The sequence below is a fragment of the Podarcis pityusensis genome, assembly GCF_964106645.2.
Source record: "Podarcis pityusensis genome assembly, chromosome: 6".
In the NCBI taxonomy this organism is placed as follows: Eukaryota; Metazoa; Chordata; class Lepidosauria; order Squamata; family Lacertidae; genus Podarcis; species Podarcis pityusensis.
In genome coordinates, this window is record NC_138030.1 from 5974606 (window position 1) to 5996902 (window position 22297).

The 22297-nt window shown below is 48.6% G+C and overlaps 1 protein-coding gene across 2 annotated transcripts in view; it reads right to left on the minus strand.

Moving 5' to 3' along the window:
* SAMD10 (sterile alpha motif domain containing 10) overlaps window positions 1–20443 on the minus strand; it is a 64051-nt gene extending 43608 nt beyond the window's left edge. Inside the window, exon 1 of one of the 2 annotated variants that reach the window (XM_081011597.1) lies at window positions 19955–20421. In XM_081011597.1, coding sequence (XP_080867723.1) covers window positions 19955–20066 — 112 coding nt within the window. In that variant the 5' untranslated portion in view covers window positions 20067–20421. Of the gene's footprint in view, window positions 1–19954 lie in introns of both variants that reach the window. The other variant, XM_081011598.1, reaches the window with a different exon arrangement.
* Between the last annotated feature and the right edge of the window lie 1854 nt (window positions 20444–22297).

The following is a 22297-nucleotide window of genomic DNA, read 5'->3' on the forward strand; positions in this document are numbered from 1 at the left end:
CTTTGGATGGACTCGGCCCATTTTTTGGCATGGTCCAAGCTCACAAATTACACTACCCATTTAAAAATATTATTAATATTATTTTTGTTTCTGCAAAATACTTTCATATTGCTGGGTGCTCTGCTAGTAAGTTCTAGTTGGAGCTTGCAGAATCTGGAATTTGCTGGCCGTTTAGGCTATGGTTCTGTTAGCACAACACACTCTTGGGCCACTCAGACGTTGATCGGTTGGGGCTGCTGAGATGCTGGTAGGTCGGAAATCTTGAGGGAAAGAGGGATAAAGGAAAGATGGCGAAATGTGAGAGAACGCATAGTGCCTTCTTTGAAGGATCTGCTCGCTTTCATTTCTTTTCCCCTTCTTCACAACGCCTCAAACAATTCCCTCCGACTGCTTCTTCCGTCTTTTCGCACAAACCGCAGTCTGTCCCCTGCTTCTTTCTCGTGCCCCCAGTTCCTGGAAGCTACCTATCTGGGCCTTGTAATTAAAAGAGGAGGATTAAGAGCTTGGCATCCTTTGCGTGCACACACAACACTCTCCCGCTGGCTAGGGGAGCTCCCCCCTTCCTCCTGCCTCATTGTCCGCCCCATCCGATAATCCCTTTCTCCCCCAGCCCCTCGCTGGTTTCATTCACTCTCAAGGCGGGCCATGCAAAACGAGGCAGAATGCAAAGGGCTGGAAAACAGCTTAATCCACAAACGCCACCAGACTTCTAAATCTGCTGCCCACTTCCGCAGCTCAGCCCCTCTTAATCCCATGTCAAGTGGGGATTTCCAGGGTCTTTCATACACCCAGATGAGCAAGGCTGAATGACCCTTGCAGACACATTCATTACTGCCTGCGTGACACGGCTCTCCGATGGGAGGCTCCGAGGTTGCATTCAGATGTGGGGCTGGTTGCCTTCGCTTTCCTGGTTATGATACTAGCACCTCTGCCCTGGTTTCTGATGTTCCTTTTATGCTGCATTGCCCATTATGCTGTGGAACGATGGCTCTCCGGCAGATATACCTCCACACTGCATGAAATTTCATTCGTACCAGTAGGCACAGAGTGACACAGCGGTAAGGTAAAGGGACCCCTGACCATTAGGTCCAGTCGTGGACGACTCTGGGGTTGCGGCGCTCATCTCGCTTTATTGGCCGAGGGAACCGGCGTACAGCTTCCGGGTCATGTGGCGAGCATGACCAAGCCACTTCTGGTGAAGCAAAGCAGCGCAAAGAAACGCTGTTTACCTTCCCACCGGAGTGGTACCTATTTATCTACTTGCACTTTGACGTGCTTTCGAACTGTTAGGTTGACAGGAGCAGGGACCGAGCAATGGGAGCTCACCCCGTCGTGGGGATTCGAACTGCCAACCTTCCGATCGGCAAGCCCTAGGCTCTGTGATTTAGACCACAATGCCACCCGCGTCCCTCCCTGATCAATACCACCCCAAAATTTGTCGCATGGAATGATCCATGAAAGAGAGCCACAGTGTGGTACAGTGGTCAGCAAACTTTTTCAGCAGGGGGCCGGTCCACTGTCCCTCAGACCTTGTGGGGGGCCGGACTATATTTTGGGGGGGCAATAAATGAATTCACATGCCCCACAAATAACCCAGAGATGCATTTTAAATAAAAGGACACATTCTACTCATGTAAAAACACGCAGATTCCCAGACCGTCCGTGGGCCAGATTTAGAAGGCAATTGGGCCAGATCCGGCCCCTGGGCCTTAGTTTGCCTACCCATGAGTTAGACTCCAGTGGTTCTCAACCTGTGGGTCCCCAGATGTTGTTGGACTATAACTCCCATCATTCATGAGCTCTGGCCTTGCTAGCTAGGGGTGATGGGAGTTGTAGTTCAACAACATCTGGGGACCCACAGGTTGAGAAAGGCTGGGTTAGAGCATCAGACTGGGACCTGCAAGACCAGGGTTCAAATCCTGCCTCAGCCATGAAGCTTACTGGGTGACCTTGGGCTGGTCACAGCCTAACCTACCTCACAGGGCTGTTGTGAGGATAAAATGGGGAGCCTCAAGCTCCCGGGGGGAAAGTTGTGATGTAACTGTGATAACTGAATAAATGGAAACAGTGAGGAAATTGCAGCACAAAACTCCAGGTTCGTGAGGTTGCAAATGGATTTTTTCTGGAAGCAATGATCACAGAGATGAGCATTAAACCGTAAGCTCGATTTCCAGAAGAGGCCTTCATGTCATGTGAAAGATTGTATAAAGTTTGGAAATTATAGGCGAGCAAATCCCAAAGAATAAAGTGCTGTCTGAACACAGCCAAAGACTTCGTCACACCAGCAGAAATGTAGGAAGAAATCGAGGGGGGAATACACCTGGGCAAATTTGCTTCCAGATTCATTTGATTATTTTGCAACGTACCTAATGTGAAAGGCTGCAAACGAGGCTGGCTCCAGGTTTGGACAGCAAAGGGCTTCTAATGCACCCCATTTATACTGGCGTGCCCCTCTACCTGCCAAAGTAATGAGCTCACCTGGTCACAGCAGAATGCGACCCTTAAAATTCCCAGCAACGTCCCTGATAATTTTGGGGGTGGGTGGGAAATCTAAACAGTGGTTTGCAGACCCAGATGTCTGGCTCCAGCCTGCCCTGCTGGGCCAGTGACTGACAGTGACTCACAGGTGCTGGGTCCTGATGCTTGGCCCGGCTGCAAAAACGCTTTGGGGGGTTGATTTATCACCATTTGTTTAAGTAATTAATTGATTGATCAGTTACGTTTAGATACATGAGAATTGTTCCATGCAACTCGGAAGGCCACTCCTTCGCTGGAGGTTCTTAAACAGAGGTCAGATAACCACCTGTCGGGGATTCTTTAGTCATCATTCCTGCATTGCAAGGGGTCAGTCTAGATGAACCTTGGGAGTCCCAACTCTGCAGTTCTTTGGTTCTGTGAGCTCTGTATTCTATAGAATAATAATAACAATAATGAACAGTTTTATGCCCAGAGTGGCTGGGGAAACCCACCCAGATGGGCAGGGTATAAATAATAAAATTCTTCTTTTTCAAGCTATGCTCCAAGAGCCATTTTGGGGTCTGGATCTGAGCTGGCAACCTAACACCAAACTGCGTGACAGAGAAAAAGGGGAGAGGGAGTTAGCGCCCTGACACCGCAGAGAAGTGTCTTTTGAGATGCTGTAAGTGGGTGCAATTTTTGACGATTTCATGGTTTATACCTCTCCGGCTTTTAAAATGGTTTCCTCTAGATTGCCTTAATTGGTGTTATATGAGTGTTGTGCCGTGAAATGATTTTAAACTGCCGTTTTAACAGCTGAGTTTTATTGGAAGAAGAGGTTTCAGTTTTGCATTTTACGTTTTATTTATACGTGCATGACAATCTCAGGAGGGTTTTTGCCCTGAAACGCAGCATAGACATGTTTAAATAACAAATACGATAAACTCAAGGGAAGGGGGAAATCAGCTTTGCAATGGCAGGTTCTGCCCCATATGTGTGGGAGGGATTCTCTGCAGACATTCTAATGAAGGGGCAGCCAACATGGTACCCTCTAAATATTGATGGACCAGAACTCCCATCAGCCCCTGCCAGCATAGCTGATGGGTGAAAATTGACCCAATGGTGCACAGCTTGAGACTGGACCTCGCCATCTTCCCCACAGGTTCACTGTATCCACTTGAAGCCAAATTCTTTGCATTTAACCTTTTAAAAAATGTAAATAGTAAATAAGGGGGGTGTCTCTGGCTGGCTGATAACCATCAGAATCCTTAGCAGGTGTAGATAATAATAATAAATAATAATAATAATAATAATAATAATAATAATAATAATAATTTATTATTTATACCCCGGCCATCTGGCTGGGCTTCCCCAGCCACTCTGGGTGGCTTTCAACAAAATATTAAAATACAGTAATGCATCAAACATTAAAAGCTTCCCTAAACAGGGCTGCCTTCAGATGTCTTCTAAAAGTCTGGTAGTTGTTTATTTCCTTGACATCCAATGGAAGGGTGTTCCACAGAGCGGGCGCCACCACCGAGAAGGCCCTCTGCCTGGTTCCCTGTAACTTGGCTTTTTGCAGTGAGGGACCCGCCAGAAGGCCCTCGGTGCTGGACCTCAGTGTCCGGGCTGAACGATGGGGGTGGAGACGCTCCTTCAGGTATACCAGGCCGAGGCTGTTTACGGCTTTAAATTGTGCTCGGAAACGTTCTGGGAGCTAATGTAGGTCTTTCAAGGTATAATGTGGTCCCGGCGGCCGCTCCCAGTCCCCAGTCTAGCTGCCGCATTCTGGATTAGTTGTAGTTTCCGGGTCACCTTCAAAGGTAGCTCCACATAGAGCGCATTGCAATAGTCCAAGTGAGAGGCAGAATTCCCTCCTTCCTTCCCCTTGCTGGGGGTTGTGGTCCACTCCACCGAATTGACTCTTTGCACTGGGAGGAAATCTGCCTTAGACACTAACTGGGATTCCCCCTCTATGCACAGCAAATTTTAGCTTCAGAGGTGGTTACAAACAGTTCATAAGTTACAAGAAAGGAGATTCCGAGTAATCATTGGGAAGAACTTTCTGACAATAAGCGCTGTTTGACAATGGAACAGACTCCAACGGGAGGTGGTGGGCTCTCCTTCCTTGGAGGTTTTTAAGCAGAGGTTGGATGCCCATCTATCATGGATGCTTGAGTTGAGATTCCTGCATTGCAAGGGGTTGGACTAGATGACTCTCGGGGTCCCTTCCAACTCGACAATTCTATGATTGGCTCCTTCAGGACCACAGCATCACAGGAAAAGGTTAATCCTGCATGCCTGTTCTGAAGCTGATAACTCCCACCCCAGTTTATGCTGCTTGCATCACACATGTAATTAAACTATGGAACTCATTGCTACTGGAGACAGTGAACGGCCACCAACCTAGATTTTAAAAGAGGATCAGGCAAATTCCTACAGGAGAGGGTTCTCAGGGGCTACTAGCCACAATGGCTTTACTTGTGCCTGCACGGTCGGAGGCCGCACTGTTTCTGAGTATCAGTTGCTGGAAAACACCGGAGGGGAGAGTTGCTCTTGTGCGTCAATCCTACTTATGGGTTTTCCATGGGCATGTGGTCGGCCACTGTAAGAACAAGATGCTGGACTAGATGGGCTCTTCTTATGTTCTTATGCACGTCGTTAAAGAGCCACTTTACCCTGCATGCTAAATACAGAAGCCACCTTTATTTACCTATTGACTTAGGCCAGGGGTCAGCAAACTGTTTCAGCAGGGGGCTGGTCCACTGTCCCTCAGACCTTGTGGGGGGCCAGACTATATTTTTTGGGGGGGATGAATTCCTATGCCCCACACATAACCCAGAGATGCATTTTAAATAAAAGGACACATTCTACTCATGTAAAAACACGCTGATTCCCAGACCGTCCGCGGGCCGGATTTAGAAGGCGATTGGGCCGGATCCAGCCCCCGGGCCTTAGCTTGCCTACTCATGACTTAGGCCCTTAGAACAGCTGAAAAGGGCAGGAAGAGGTGAGCCAGTCTCTTCTCAACTGCAAAATGAAAGAGCTCCAGCCCCCACATTGCTTTGCTTTCTGTGATTTCCTTGCCCTGATGTACATTTTGGCACCCACTTTGCCACAGCTGGCATTTTCCACCACGCCTAATTTTCAACACAATCAACACCACTTCCGAACCATAAAATTAAAACAACAACGCTCCCCCTCTCACCTTCAGCTAACAATAGCGCAGCCTTTATCGCTGCTGCTCTCCAGTTGTTTTCTACAAAAAAAATAAATTAAGCAACTAGAGGTGTTGGTGGGAAACAACGAAAACAATGCCTTTGAACATCTCTCTTTGATTTATTAGCCCCTTTATTACCAGAACACCACTCAGCACTTCTGCAAATGCGTTCAGGTCAAAGCTTCCAAGATGGCTTCATAAACACTCAATTTCACTGCTCCTGTGAAGGAAAGTTATTTAAGTTGCCAAGCCCCACGGAGGAGGAGGAGGAGGAGGAGGGGAGAGATGAGGGTATATTGAAAAGGAAAGTTTCCCCTGCCCTCAAGGATTGCATCTCCACACCACCCCATACCCCACAAATGCCCTGGGAAAACCAGGACATCCTCTATTTTTCATGCAAGAGCATGGCAGCTAATTTGGGCGCCAGGATCTCAAGTGATCTCACCCCCCCCTCAAAGCACCCCTTTTTAGCGGCTGTGATCTCATGCGGGTCACTAACCCAGAAGATGCGTGTCCTGGTTTTTGGCCAGGACACGTTAAAAGGTATACAGTGGTACCTCTGGTTGCGAACGGGATCCATTCCGGAGCCCCGTTCGCAACCTGAAGAGAACGCAACCCGCGTCTGCGCACGCGTTGCGATTCGCCGCTTCTGTGCATGCGTGTGACGTCATTTTGCATGTCTGCACATGTGCGAGCAGCGAAACCCGGAAGTAACCCTTTCCGGTACTTCCAGGTTGCCGCAGGACACAACCTGAAAAGACGTACGTAACCTGAAGATAACGTAACAAGAGGCATGACTGTACCGCCCCGACAGAGGCACAGCACTGAATAATACACTCAATGGATGCAGCTTTTTGCAACGTGGAGTGAAGGAGCAAGCTACGCCTGTTGAATATCTTGCTGCGATGCAGCTGCTGAAGAAATCCAAGCAGCACACGTGCTTGCTCTGCCTCCACAATTGGTGGCAGTAAAATTCTTCTAAATACCTGTTGCTAGAAACCACAGGAGCAGAGAGCAATGAGAAGCCTCTGAGTGACTGTGGAAGCTCCAGGATCTGCCAGCTGCTACAGTCATCTGCTGAAAGCCCTGCACTTCCTGCTTTCTCACTGAGCAGCACTTGGTTCCCTGTTGCGACTTTCATTATTCTTCTCTCCTGCCTCCTCTCAACCACCCTGTTAGGCAGGTTCGGCTGAGAGGTGGGCTTCTCGACTGGGGATTCGAATCCCGGTCTCTCTGGTTCTAGTCCAGCAATCAAACCATTGGACCCGTCTTCCGCAACCTGGTGCCATCCAGATGTCTTATGGCTGGGGCTGATGGCAGTTGCTTCCCCAAACATCTGGAAGGCACCTGATTGGGAAGGAACGAAGTCCACAGCATTGGTGTGAGAGAGACAGAGAATTACTTTTCAGCATCACATTATTATTTATTAAATTTGTATACTGCCCTTCATCCAAAGATCAGAGGGTGCTTCGCAACATGAAAATATAAAATGAGAACACAAAGTACACAATTCAACAAAAATAAATAAATAAAACCCTCCCACAAGCACATTTAAAAGGCAATGAAATGTTAGTCAAATATAATAATAATAATAACTATAATAATAATTTATTATTTATACTCCGCCCATCTGGCTGGGTTTCCCCAGCCACTCTGGGCAGCTCCCAATCAAATATTAAAAACACAATATAGCATTAAACATTAAAAACTTCCCTAAATAGGGCTGCCTTCAGATGTCTTCTAAAAGTAGGATAGTCCTGGTTATAGAGAAATGTTTTCATCTCGCACCTAAAGCTATGCAAGAAAGGTGCCAGGCTTCCCTCCCTGGGGAAAGGCATCCCACAAGTGGGGAGCCACCACAAAAAAGGCCCTACGGCACGCTCATGGAGGAGGCACGTGAAGAAGGGCCTCAGATGATGATCAGTTCAGGTCAGTTCATCTGGAGGGAAGCAGTTCTTGAGTAAACAAACATAGGATTGGGTCAGCTTGCAAAGCTGAGACACGTACTTCCTTGCTGAGTGCAACCCACACAACATATCACATTAAAGTGCTTCGGAAATAGGCCAGTTAGCCTCCGGTTCCTATGAGCTATTTATCTCCAGGCAGGGAAATGGATTTGTGGTCAGGAACGACAAGCTAGGTGCATGTACTTCAGTAACAGGCAACAAAGAAAATCAAGAGTCCCCTGGGATTCCTTTGGAAAGGAGAATCAATCACATGGATCCAGCGCCTTCCCACCGCAGCTTTTTATGTACTAGCTGTACTTGATCAGAGAACCAGGCGGGAAGGAACGCTCGCTGTGGTCTGACTTCTTTTCTTCGGCTGAACATATTGGTTTTAATCCCTCTTCCGTGAGAGGTAACAAACTCGGAGCATCATTAGCAGAGCAGCTTCCCTTCCAAAGGAGAGACTGTTGGGTTCTTAAGAGTCAAACCGAACGTGATGTTTACTGTGCGAGTGTAATTACGGTGTATACTTTTTGGTTTAGTGCACAGCATCCCTCGAGTTTCCTCAGGAGTCTGGGAGGTAGGGGGGAAAGGTAAAGGTAAAGGGACCACTGACCATTAGGTCCAGTCATGGCCGACTCTGGGGTTGCGGCGCTCATCTTGCTTTATTGGCCAAGGGAGCCGGCGTACAGCTTCTGGGTCATGTGGCCAGCATGACTAAGCCGCTTCTGGCGAACCAGAGCAGCGCACGGAAACGTCGTTTACCTTCCCGCTGGAGTGGTACCTATTTGTCTACTTGCACTTTGACGTGCTTTCGAACTGCTAGGTTGGCAGGAGCAGGGACCGAGCAACAGGAGCTCACCCCGTTGCGGGGATTCGAACCGCCGACCTTCTGATCGGCAAGCCCTAGGCTCTGTTGTTTAACCCACAGCGGAAGTTTAATTCATCGTCTTGCTTGAGATGCAAGAAGCAGCTTCAGAGACTAGGTTTTTACAGAGACACTGGCGTAGTGGTTAGACTGTGGGACTAAGACCCAGGAGACAAGGGTTTAAATTCCCATGTGGCCATGAACCTCACAGGACCTCGCCAGCCACTGTCTCCACATCAAATATATCACAGGGTTTCTGTGATGATGAAATGGAGAGAAGGAGAACCACGCATGCCACATTGAGTTCCTTGGGGGGAAAGCGGGATAGAAACGTTAGGATATTCATAATCCTATGTGGTCCAGAAAATTCTCAGGCTGATCTTGCCATAGGAGTAGTAGTAATAATACAGTGGTACCTCTGGTTGCGAACGGGATCCGTTCTGGAGGCCCGTTCGCAACATGAAAGGAACGCAACCCGCAGCAGCGCGTCTGCGCACGCGCGGGTTGTGATTCGCCACTTCTGCGCACGCGTGTGACATCATTTTGTGCGTCTGCACATGCGCGAGTGGTGAAACCCGGAAGTAACCCTTTCCGGTACTTCCGGGTCGCTGTGGGACGCAACTTGAAGAAATGTAACATGAAGCAAACGTAACATGAGCTATGACTGTAATAATAATAATAATAATAATAATATTTATATCCCACCTATCTGGCTGGGTTTCCCCAGCCAGTCTGGGTTGTTCACAATAGAATATTAAAAACACGATAAATACAAGGAGCACAGGAGAAGATCCCTGTCTTAAGAGTCTCACATGATGCGGAAGGAGACGGGAGCTACAGCATTCGTAAGGGCTCTCCTGGATCAGACCAAAGACCCATCTGGTCCAGCAATCTGTCTCCCACAGAGGATGATGGCCGGATGCCTCTGGGACTCCCACAAGCGCAGCGCGGGCGCAAGAGAGCAAGGCAGTTCGGTGCGCCTGCTGAAGATGCTCCTCTTGCACAACAAGCTTGGCATCTGTCGTGGATTTTAAGTGATTTTATGTATGTGCTGTTGTTGTCAAAATGTTTTCTTTCTTATTCATATGATAGAGCAGGGTTGAGCCCCACATTGGGCAAACGATTCCTGCATTGCAGGGGGTTGGACTAGATGACCCAAGGGGTCCCTTCTAGGATTCCATTAAAAGATGCTTTTAAATATGCAACTTTGTGTGTGTATGTGTGTGTGTGTTGTTATATTGTAAATCGTTTCGCGATGCCTCATGGGAAATAATTCAGAACTGAAGTAAACAAATTAAGGCGGCTAGGACTCACATACCTACAGGACCGCCTCTCCTGGTGTGCCCCGCGGAGGACCTTAAGGTCCACAAATGACAACATTTTGGAGGTCCCAGGTCACAAAGTGGTTAGATTGGTCTCAACTAGGGCCAGGGCCTTTTCAGCACTGGCCCCGATCTGGTGGAACGCTCTGTCACAAGAGACTAGGGCCCTGCGGGACTTGACATCTTTCCGCAGGGCCTGCAAGACAGAGCTCTTCCACCTGGCCTTTGGTTTGGACTTAGTCTGACCCTTATGTTTCCCTCCCCTTATGGTCTTGATTTATCGGCTATTTTAAAATGAGGCTGCATTTTAAATTGCATTTTAACCTGTATTTTAAATTGGTTTTCCCTCCCCCTCTTCCCCCCCTTATTATGTTTTTACTGTGATTTTATTGGTGTTAGCTGCCCTGAGCCCAGCTCTGGCCACGAAAGGTGAGGTATAAATAAATTTATTTTTATTTTTATTTTTATTTTTATTTTTATTTTTATTTTTATTTTTATTTTTATTATTATATAGCTTGGATCTTAGGGCTAGTCCTCACTGACGGAACTGCACTTCAGACTGTCCAGGCAAATGAATGAATGCTCCTTTGATGCAATACACACATATATGTATAAATATTCCCGACACATAGAAAACTAGCCAGCTAGGGCAGTGCCTCCAAAATTCTCTCCCAACTCTGCACTGGACCACGTGAATATTGCTGAAAGCGACGGCAGCAGACCACGGAACCATTTCTAGTTTTAGATGCTGACTACGATCCTTTTTAAAAATTAACTTTGAGTCACTGTTGTTTATTTCTCCAAGGAAGACAGAGCCTTTTTCCTGGGTCGGTGCCAATCTTTCCTGCTCCCCCTTCCAGGTGGATTGCCAGGATCTAAGAAGAATGATGGAGCAGTCACCGTACTTGCAAGCACACACAGAGAAAGTCACCACCACATGCAGACTGAAAAAAACAGGGCTTTTTAATCCTTGTTAAGGACTTGGTTTGTTGTTGTCGTTGTTGTTGTTTAGTCGTTTAGTCGTGTCCGACTCTTCGTGACCCCGTGGACCAGAGCACGCCAGGCACTCCTGTCTTCCACTGCCTCCCACACTTTGGTCAAACTCATGCTGGTAGCTTCGAGAACACTGTCCAACCATCTCGTCCTCTGCCGTCCCCTTCTCCTTGTGCCCTTCATCTTTCCCAACATCAGGGTCTTTTCCAGGAAGTCTTCTCTTCTCATGAGGTGGCCAGGGTATTGGAGCCTCAGCTTCAGGATCTGTCCTTCCAGTGAGCACTCAGGGCTGATTTCCTTAAGAATGGATAGGTTTGATCTTCTTGCAGTCCATGGGACTCTCAAGAGTCTCCTCCAGCACCATAATTCAAAAGCATCCATTCTTCGGCAATCAACCTTCTTTATGGTCCAGCTCTCACTTCCATACATCACTACTGGGAAAACCATAGCTTGAACTATACGGACCTTAAGGCCTTGGTTAGCTTTGCTTATTTGAGACCATTGTGTTTTTTGTTTTCACGGCAACACGAGTCGCCTAAGGTGGGCTGTGCCCCCAAAGGTGGCACAAAATTTTAGGAGCAAACAAACTCAGCCTTGAGTGCCTTTACGGAAAATCCATTTACTCACACAACTTGTGATCCTTTGACCTTGCTGCATCCTGCGGATTCTTAATTGGCAAATTTAACAAGTGTCTCTTTCCTCCTGCAGAAAGACAGCTTCAGATGTAGCGATAAAAGCTTTTCCTTTCTGCAGCTCAGGCCAGTTGTGAAGTAGGGATGGGGAACTTTTCTGGGCCATATTCCCTTCCGGGGGCCACAACACAGTGTTGGTCAGGGCCAGGTGCAAAAAAGGGGCAGAGCAAGGGATATACCTTTTTTTTTACCTATGTACAACACCTATGCAAAAATTCACATGATTTTACAAGCCTCCCCCTCCCCACAACCGATACATCTCTCCACCCTCCTTCCAGGTGAGCAAAAGGCATTACTATCACAGTTCAAGGATGCATCCCAGCCAATCAGAAGTGCTCGAGGATGGGGGCGTGGCCTGTGGAGAGTCTGGAGGGCCACAGAGAGAGATGTGAAGGGCCAGATAAAGGTACTTTTTCATGCAGTGCAGAGTTTAACTATGGAACTCACTTCTACTGGAAGCAGCGATGGCCACTAACTTGGATGGCTTTAAAAGAGGATTGGACAAATTCATGGAGGAGAAGGCTATCAATTGCTACTAGCCCCAGGACTGACCTGCTGGGAGCCGAAGGGCCATGCCCTGCTTCTCTCCACTTGGCTTGGAGCAGGGCCCAACAGGCCCCATAAAGGACTACTGCTGCTCGACAGAGAGGGCTCCTTTTTAAAATATTGCTTTTATTTTTATCAGTTTATTTATCTATGTCATTTTAAATTGTTATTGATATTCATGTTGTATTCTTAGTTTTAGATTTTATGATTTATATGGAAATTGTTTTCCATTTGGTTGTGTACATATATATATATATATATATATATGTAAAGGGACCCCTGACCGTTAGGTCCAGTCGTGACCGACTCTGGGGTTGTGGCACTCATCTCGCTTTATTGGCCGAGGGAGCCCCGGCGTACAGCTTCCGGGTCATGTGGCCAGCATGACTAAGCCGCTTCTGACGAACCAGAGCAGCACACGGAAACACTGTTTACCTTCCCACCGGAGGGGTACCTATTTATCTATTTGCATCTTGACGTGCTTTCGAACTGCTAGGTTGGCAGGAGCAGGGACCGAGCAACGGGAGCTCACCCCGTCATTGCGGGGATTCGAACCGCCGACCTTCTGATCGGCAAGTCCTAAGCTCTGTGGTTTAACCCACAGCGCCACCCACATCCCGGTTGTGTACCTTTTGATGTGTTTTATTTATTGCTTATGACTTTTGTTACGTTGGTAATTACGTAAATCTTGCCATGTTGCAAGCCGCCTTGAGCATAGTTTTAACTATGGAAAGGCAGCATACAAATAAAATGATGATGAGGATGATACTCTTCCTCCACTGGGTCAGAGGCACTAATGCTTCTGAATGCCAGTGGCTGGAAACCACAGGAAGGGAGAATGCGGCTCCTGTGTTCGAATCCTGCTTGCTGGTGCCTGTGTTTGGTCACTGTGAGAATAGGATGCTGACTCTGAAGAGTTCTTCTTGTGTTCTTAGAAGTTCTTAGAAGGAACAGAAAACAGGGAAGACACAAGAACTTCCCACGCTGGAGGAATGGCAGATGAAACTTATGGACTATATGGAATTGGCGGAAATGACTGGTAGAATCCATGACCAGGGAGAAGAGTTGATGGAGGAAGATTGGAAGAAATTTAAAGACTATCTTCAGAAACATTGCAAAATTAAAGAATGTTAGAGTGATGTTGGACTGAAAATAAGCGGTTTCATGCTGTACAGGTTAAAGTTAATGATAGACTAAGATTAAAAGATTAGGATTAAAAATGTTTAAAGAAACGGAAATTTGACATTAAGAGGGAAAATTTTAAAGTTATATGATATTAAGACTAAAGATCAGGTTTAAAGAAATTGAAGTTATATATTTCAATATTTTATTAAAGTTAAAGATTGGGATTAAAAAAGTGGAAAAGAAATTGCTGGACAAATAATCTGGATTGGAATACAAAAGAGGGAGGTATGAGGAAGTCCAGAAAATAAGCAACTAAAAAACGGAAATGAAAAAGAGATATTGTTTTTAATTGTTATGTTTTTTGTATTTTTATTGTTGAATCTTGCTTTTGTTCTTTTTTTTTCGTGTTTTTGTTATATGTATTGTGTATGTTTTTCTTTTCTTTCTTTGTTATTTAAAACTTTAATAAAAATTATTTAAAAAAAAAAAATAGAAGGAACAGAAAACAGATTGATAACATCACCCAGAGAGAATCAAAGGAAGTGGAAGGACAGAGTTTGGGAGGGAGATTAATAGTAATAATAATAATAATACCAAGCAAGAGAGGGATGAGAGAGAAGCAGCTTACTTCCGTGAGTTCACTCGATAAGGAATGCTTTTGCACCCCGCAATCCAAAGCCCCTCCCTTGATTTTTAAAACATTCAATGAACTAACACTATGAACTGGATTGATCTGTGTGGTTTGGAATATCTCCCAAAAAATTTGCATACACAGCAGAGAAGGACCAGTGAGGAGGGTTTGGAGGAGAGGGAAACCACACGATGAATTTGTTAGGCTTCTTTTGCAGGTGACAAGTCCTTTATATTAATGTGTTGAGGATCTGGGTGGGGGAGGAGAGGAATAAATGCTCTCCAGCGGCCATTCAAATCAACTGGAAATGAGGCAGGAGAAGAAACCGTTTCATTTTCACCCCAACCCGGCATCTAAGAGAGACCACTTAAAGCCTGCAGGTGCTCAGACTATTCTTACATGCCCTGTGGAGATCACCTTCGTTCCCGGCTGAGGTCTCTATTTTTTTTTATTATTTTTTTTGCAAAGAGAACAATTGGGCTGTGTTTGCCTACTGAGCCCAGAGGTGTGATCAGAAAGGACAACTTGACCCCTTTCTTCACCTTCCCGTCTGAAAGAAACAACTTTGCAACCGCGACATCTTGCTTCGCCAGCTCCCGGTGTCAGTCTCCTCTGCGTAAATATTATGACAACCTTTCTTTCTTTCCTTTTTTGAGGGGTAAGACACTCAAATTACTGTTACATTGTAAAACACGATGGGGGCATTATATCAATGGGCTTTTTTTTTGCCGGGGCTGCACTTGAGCCAATGCTCAGCCCAAGAACTTACTGTTCTGGGGTTTGGCTATGGAATATGCGAGTAATAAAAAGAAAATACGAGCATGTGCAAAGTGCGTTTCAGCAAGTAATCAGAACCGGCTCCCACATATCTGGGAGTAGAAGCTGCCAGAAAAGATAATGCAGCTTCTATCAGGCCTGAACTTGCTCATAATATTTTTAGTTGCAATGAATTTGACATAATCCTTGCCTTTTTAAAAAGCCAGCTAGGCTAGCAGCCAGGTCCAAATCTTACAGCAGCATCTTGGAGTTCACAAATCTCTGGCGAGATGCAATCTCACTAGGAGGCATGGGTGAGTCACTTTCTCACAGTCTCGGTTCCTTATCTGTAAAATGGGAATAATACTGAGTTGAGTCACGGGGCTGCCTGTCCTGCCTCAGCCTTTAAGGCTAGGATGGGCTGCTAAGCACAAACCACAGCAAGGATGTGATGCAAGGACATCGGCACCTGTTCAGCTGGGAAGCAGCGTGAACCGCAGAGAGAAATAGCCAGAGCTTTCAGCACTTGCAGCAAAACAGCTGAAATTGTTTGATGGCAGGGGCTGGCCAAACTTGTTACTTCCCCAACCTGCTTCCCCAGCCCCGCCTTCCATGTTAGAGAGACAGCGTGTCACAATGGTTAGATCGCTAAACTATGGCTGCATGCATAACCGTCCATATAAAGCTCCCCCAAATAATCCTGGGAGCTTTAGTTTGTTAAGGGTGCTGGGAATTAGAGCTCTGTGTGTGGTGAACTATAATTCCCAGAATTTGAGAGCTACAATTCCCAGCACCTGTAACAAACTGGGGCCGTCGTCCCCCTCTTCAGTGCTGTGAGTAGGGCACACCGCTGTTTAAACAACTGGGGCGGCTGCCAACACATCCGGCCCAGAAGCAAACCAAAGTGGCTCACAGATCAAATGGACTAGTGACTTGATTTGGGGAAAGGGGAATTTATATTGGTTTGGTGCGGATGTGTTGCTTTCGTTCGTTACAGCAGGATCCCTTCACACAGGTGCCCCACTTGTCTCAGGGTACCTAGGGCCATCGCCATTCCTCTGCCTTACATGAACCACCAGCAATATGTTTTAGAATCGTAGAGTTGGAATGGGTTCCCTCAGGGTCATCTAGTCCAACCCCCTGCAATGCAGAAATCTTTTGCCCAATGTAGGGCTCAAACCCGCGACCCTGAGATTAAGAGCCTCATGCTTTGTCAACGGAACTATCCCTTCCTTGCAAGACTGTCGTGAGGGCTGATGTCTGGATAGCACAGTTAGTCAGAGCGTGTTGCTGATAACCCCAAGGTTGCAGGTTCGATCTCCGTATAGGGCAGCTGCATATTCCTGCACTGCAGAGGGTTGGACTAGATGGGTCCCTTCCAGCTCTACAATTCTATGACAGTTGACATATTGTACGTGAAGCACTCCAAGATAGAACGATCTTAGCGTTACATGCTTTGTACAGGAGAGCAGCCTCAAACATCATGGCTGCATGGCTTGAGCTGTAAGGGAATAAAGGGTCCCTGCAGAGATCCCTTTCCTTCTGCGTTCCTGATGATTTTCACTCATGATGCTATCTGGGCTGTTATACGCGAACCTGCTTTCAATGCCCTCTGCACCTGCAAAAGTTTCAGGGTAGACATACGGCTTTGTTTCCAGCAATTATGCGGTAAGAAGTGTTGCAGAACTAATAAAGCAGAAGGGCATGCGGGTGGTCAAGCATAAATCCACAGCTAATGTGCCATTGAAGGGATGTGGGTGGTGCTGTGGTCTAAGCCACTGAGCCCCTTGGGCTTGCCGATCAGAAGGTTGGCAGTTTGAATCCCCACGATGGGGTGAGCTCCCGTTGCTCGGTCCCAGCTCCTGCCAATCTAGCAGTTCGAAAGCACGCCCAAAGGGGAATTAGATAAATAGGTACCACTCTGGCAGAAAGGTAAACGGTGTTTCCGTGCGCTGCTCTGGTTTCGGTGTTCCATTGTGCCAGAAGCGGCTTAGTCATGCTGGCCACATGACGTGGAAAAACTGTCTGCAGACAAACGTCGGCTCCCTCGGCCAGTAAAGCGAGATGAGCACCGCAACCCCAGAGTCGTCTGCGACTGGACTTAACTGTCAGGGGTCCTTTACCTTTAATCCACCATTATTTATGTCAATGATATGTTGGGAGGATACATCCACAAAAAGACATCGGTCCGGAGGGGCCCAAGAAGTCCTGAGTTTAAATCTCAACCTAGCCAAGCACTCACGAACAACAACCAGCCTCTGCCTGTCTATTCATGAGGATGTTGCTCAACGGAACTTACTCAAGCGCTACATTGGTATCCTGTCCTTCCTCCAAGAATCATAGAATTGTAAGGGATCCCAAGGGTCATCTAGTCCAACCCCACATAGAAGCAGCATGTATGTTCCCCATCCACCAGCCTCACAACAACCCTGCGGGGTTGGTGGATGACTAGGACAAGTCATTCCATTCAGTTTCATGTCTCAGATATAGGGGGTCAACCCCAGATTGCCCTGGTCCTAGCCTGAAACTTGGCTCTAACCACTATGATACACTGTCTGCCAGTGCAAAAGTGGTGGCGGGCAGCAATTATGTCTTCTCCTGAGACCTCTTTTTCCAGTTACATCAGAGTGAATGGAGAAAAAAGGAGGAACTTCTGCTCCACTGGCTTACGCAGAAGGCGAGAAAGTGAAAATGGGGGTGTCTCATTGGTCCCACCCCCCAAAATGACATCCCAAGGGTCCAGGTCCCAGGAAGGATATTATGGGGCCCATGCAGTCTTTCAGATTTTGTCTGGCCTCCTCCAGGAAACCCATTTACTTGCTTTCCCAAATCTTATGTGGGCTTTACTCATTCATTCATTCATTCATATCTGCCTATGGGGTGTTTACACGATAGTGAGCATTCATTCCCATTCACTTGCAGGGGGCTGGATGGCATGCTTGCTTGATCTATCTATCATCTATCTATCTATCTACATCTTCCTCTTAATTGTTCATTCCTTCCCCCCCCCACACACTTTGCATTGTGTTTTCCTGCTAACTTCCTATCCACCAAAAGTCCTTTTTTAAAGTTAATTTGCTCTGTTAGGGCAACAAGAGCGCTTTAAATCCACTTTAACTACAGAAGCCTAGATTTCTGGTATGTCTTTGGATCCTTCCCACAAGGTGTCGAAAATATTGGGGTACAGTCCCATCATCCCTGACCTCTGCCCAACATCTGGATGGCCACAGGTTCCCCCCCGCTCTCACCCCAGAGGACTTTCTCCATTTAGTTTGGAGGGCCCGAAACTCTTGCCCCACATATAGCAGCTGCCTGTTCTGCGTAGTGTGCTGGGCTAGCCCAGAACGAACATGGACTGCTTTGTACATTTTAAAGCACCGTATAAATGTGACGGCAGTACGCCGTTGTCGTGCATCGCTGCGGAATAACTACCACCCCAGGCTCCTTCCTCACAGTTGCAAAACGCTGACCGGAAACCCATTTTGCTCCTTTTAAAAGAGGTTGGGGAGAACCTTGGTGGAGACCACTCTTTCGACACTCAGAGCTTGACAAGGTCATCAAAGGATGTCGAGGGATACGGGGATCTTGAGATTGCTCCTCTACTGCCTTCTTGCCCCTGTGAGTCTCCGAACCGCGCGTGCACATTTACTCTGAATTATTCAGTCTGGAAGATTGCATGGAAATGCTGTTTACACACATCTGCGAGTCCTCAAGGCTTGCTCCCAGGGTAATTTTGTTTAGGAAGGGTATCTGTCCCTAAATATGTATGTGTGCTCAGAATTAAGTCCTGCTGAATTCAGTGGGGCTTATTGAAAGAACCATAGCTCAGTGGCAGAATCACACCCAAATGTCCCAGGTTCAGTTCCCAATGACATTTCCAGTTAGGGCTGCGAGAAACTCCCGTCTGAAATCCTGGACTGCAGCTTCTGATCAACAAAGACAAATAACGGAGCTGGATGGAACAACGCTCCGTATAAAGGGAGCCTCCTTGTTTAGGAAATGTCTGTCAATGCTCAGTGCACATACTTGTGAATGAGTACTGTTGCAAGCAGTGGGAGTTACTCCCTCGTAAACATGGCTGGCATACGAGCTGCAACATTATTTAGTTGCCCTGTGCTTCCAACAACCAGGAGCCTTCCAGATATTTTGGACTTCAAATCCTATCAGTCTCATCCAGCACAGCTGTTCTAACTGGATGCAAGGCTATTCTTTCTCTCTCTTATCGCACTTTACAGCTCTCACATTGGACAGGTAGAATATACTCTGCTTTGGAAAACTCACAACACTCCACAGAAGGTCTAATTAGAAGCGAAGCCTCTCTAAGGGCTGGGAATGGTTTTCAGCAATTTGGCAAAACTCAGGAATGTAAAAAGCACCTGCAGAGCAAAGAGTGCCCCTGACCATGTGCAGAATTGCAGTCACTCCCACACTGAATAACCTCTACACAACATCTGAGGGTACCCAGGCCAGAGACTGGGGCTTAGCAGGCTTAACACCCACAACCTTTTTTTTTTATTTAAAGAGATTAAAACAGCCCCGACAACACAGTGTTCCTTATGCCTGAGATACAAGCATTCCCAGCGGCAACCTCCCTTCTTAAATCTGCTGTCAGTTGGCAGTCTCAAACACTGCCCATCCCATACAGGTCAATTCAGGAGCAGAAGCACCCCCAGCTCAAGGAAGCTGGCTCCCATGCAAATGTGCCCAGGGATGCCAGTTTTTCATTTTCTTCACTTAAAGATGCCCAGGACAGCACCCACCACCACAAAAGCAGCCAAGTCACAGAGCCTCATTTTCACCTCTGACATTGGAATCAGAAGTCAAGAGGGACACTGAGCCTGTGCAGAGTGCTTCCCGTGCACGCATGGGAGGACGCCACAGCAACCTACCTAGACAGCAGGGGACGGCTACCAGGTCAGACATCTTTTGAGAAACCCAGCGCTCGGGAGAGTCCGTGCAACCATTCCCTCCCTACACGAGCACATGAAGCTACTCGCAAGCATCGGGGCACCTTCCGAGCCCCACACCATCTCTTTCTGCCCAGCCACCTACGCGCATCAGAGCCTCAGGCATGCTCATCCTTCATCCTCACCCGCAAGACGGAAGAATAGCTGGCGACCCCCAGCCCTTCACCTCCCTTTCTCAGTCTCTGAAGCTCTTGTTCCTCATCCACACACCGTGCGCGCCTAACTTAACACGGAGGTCGAACAAACGCCCTCCGGAGTCCCAGCTTGCATGCGATGATTAGAAGAGCCCCGGAGGGCATCAGCCAAGCCCTCGAGCCGGACTCGGAACAAAGAGCTCCCCCGCTCACCTGAGAGCCACAGGCGAGGGTCGCCAGGTACCCAAAGCTGCCCAGGCGCGCGCCCCGTGACGGCTACCCCCGCCGCTTCCTTACCTTCCATCTCCTTGGTCTCGCCGCAGTTCATCGCCAGAGCCCGTTCATGGCCCCCTCCCGTGTCCGGCAAGGGGTTGCCTTTGGAGCGGAATTCCGCGAACATCAAGCGCATGCGGCCCGAGGCGCGGGGATGGGCGGCGGGATTCAGACGATCGGCGGTCTCGCGCAAAGAGGTCCGGGCTGGGCGGGGCAGGACAGGAGCCCGTGTTGCTGCCGCTCGTGTGGACGGAGCCCGGCGCTCTCCTCCTCTCCACGTTCAAGACACTTCGGCAAAGTGGCCAGCGCTCGCCTTGCGCACCGCCTATCACTGCAAATCCGCCTCCTCCTCTTTCCCTCCTCCCTTCCCGCTTTTGTCTCTTTCTGTCTCTCTCTCTCCTACTCTCAAGTCACCCGACGACGCTGCTGCTACTGCCAGATCGGAGGGAGACGATGCTCAAACACGCCCCTCGCCAACACCCCTGCAAGGTCATCCTCGCCGCCGCCCGTGCCAGCCCCTGCCTCGTTGCGCAGCGAGGCGCACGGCAGAGTCCAACAACAAGGCGATCATTTCGCGTTCGCCGCCGCCGCCGCCGGTCCTCCCACCCCGAGCTGGGCGGGGAAGGGCCGCGGACGCAGCGGCTGCCTGCAAGTCCCGGACAAAGCCCGGCAAGCAGGCGAGGCGTGGTGCTGTTGGTGGCGGCGCGCCTTGGAGCGCCGCTCCGCGCGTCTCCAGCGCGCCGAGAGCCCTTCGCCGGCGCCTGGGCTGGGCCCAGCAGGCACGACCCCGGCTCCGGCAAGGAGGAGAAGCTCTCCGCGAGGTTGCGAAAGGAGGAGGAGCCGCGGGAGGCGGGAGCCGCCGGGATCGGGCCTGTAACCTGCCGGGGAAAGGAGCCGGGAGCCGTATGGCGTGCCCGACCGGGAGGTGCTTCGTAGCGCGGCTGGCGAGAGCGCGTTTGCGGATCGAGATGGATGGAGGCGAAGTCAAGGCTCGCGGGCCACCTCTCGGCCGCCAGGCCAGGGTGGGCACCATCCGGCCGGGTGCTGGCTGGCTCCGGCGGGCAGCAGCTCTCCCTGCGCGATCCCGCCCATCCCACCGCTGGCTTTTCACCGGCGGCCACCGCCCCGAAGGGCTCTCGGCTTGGCCGGCTGCCGCGCAAAGGCGCTCTCGGGGAGGCCTCCGCCTCCGCCGTCGCCCCGCGCTTGGGCGCGCACGTGCTCCCGCTGCGCACACGCCCCGATCCGCCTCGCCCTGCCCTGCCTCTGGTTGGGCTGGTTTTCCCAGCCGTACCTAGAGTTATTTATTTATTACCCCACGCCTTTTGCAGTGCAATACTATGCATATCTACCCAGATCAATGGCTTACTCCCAAGTAATCCTATGCACGCTTACCTCGGAGAACAACCCAATCGAATTCATTGGAGCTTCGTGTAGGCATCCAAAGGGTTGAATTGATTAATCTTTTAGTTTATTATTATTATTATTATTATTAAGAATGTCATTGGCTTTATTGCTATTTGGGGGTGTTTTAAACTACAGATTGTCTTTTCTTAAGCTGCTTCTCACCCACTTTCAGAATTAAAATAAAATAAAACATACTCTGAGATCGGAAGACTCATCTGTCATTTAGCCTCAAGCCACCCTAGGGGAGGGATCAGCTATTATATATTTGTAGCCATATGCCAACGTCTTTCTAGAGTTGCCTGTTTTACTCCTCCCTCTCGGTCCTTTGTCCCCCCCCCCCCCATTAATGGTTGCTATTAGCTAGTCGGTTAGGGATAAGGCGGGTGCCATCCAATGTACACAGCGCTTGACAACAGCAGTCAGAGAGACGGGAAACTAGCCGCCTCCCGAGGAGTTAACAGACTGTGCCTTGACAGCAGGGAAGACAGAGGAACATAGGAAATAGAAGAACACAAGAAACTGCCTTGCACTGAGACAGACCATCTTAATCAATACTGTCTTCACTGGCCAGCAGTAGCTCTCGTAGGGTTGAAAGGGACCACATGGGTCATCTAGTCCAACCCCCTGCAATAGGAAACTTTTGCCCACGGCGGGGCTCGAACCCATGACCCTAAGATTAATAGTCTCATGCTCTAGCCTTCTGCATGCAATGCCGTCGCTCTACCCTGAGCTACAGCTCTTCCTTGACAAAGGAAGGAAGAAAGGAGACACTGTGAGGGATGCAGGCTTGCGCAAGTGCAGTTAGAGCTGTGGAAGTTTGGTTATATTGGGCCCAGAGGCATGGCCAAACTTGGCCCTACAGCTGTTTTGGAACTACAATTCCCATCATCCCTGACCACTGGTCCTGTTAGCTAGGGATGATGGGAGTTGTAGTCCCAAAACAGCTGGAGGGTCAAGTTTGGC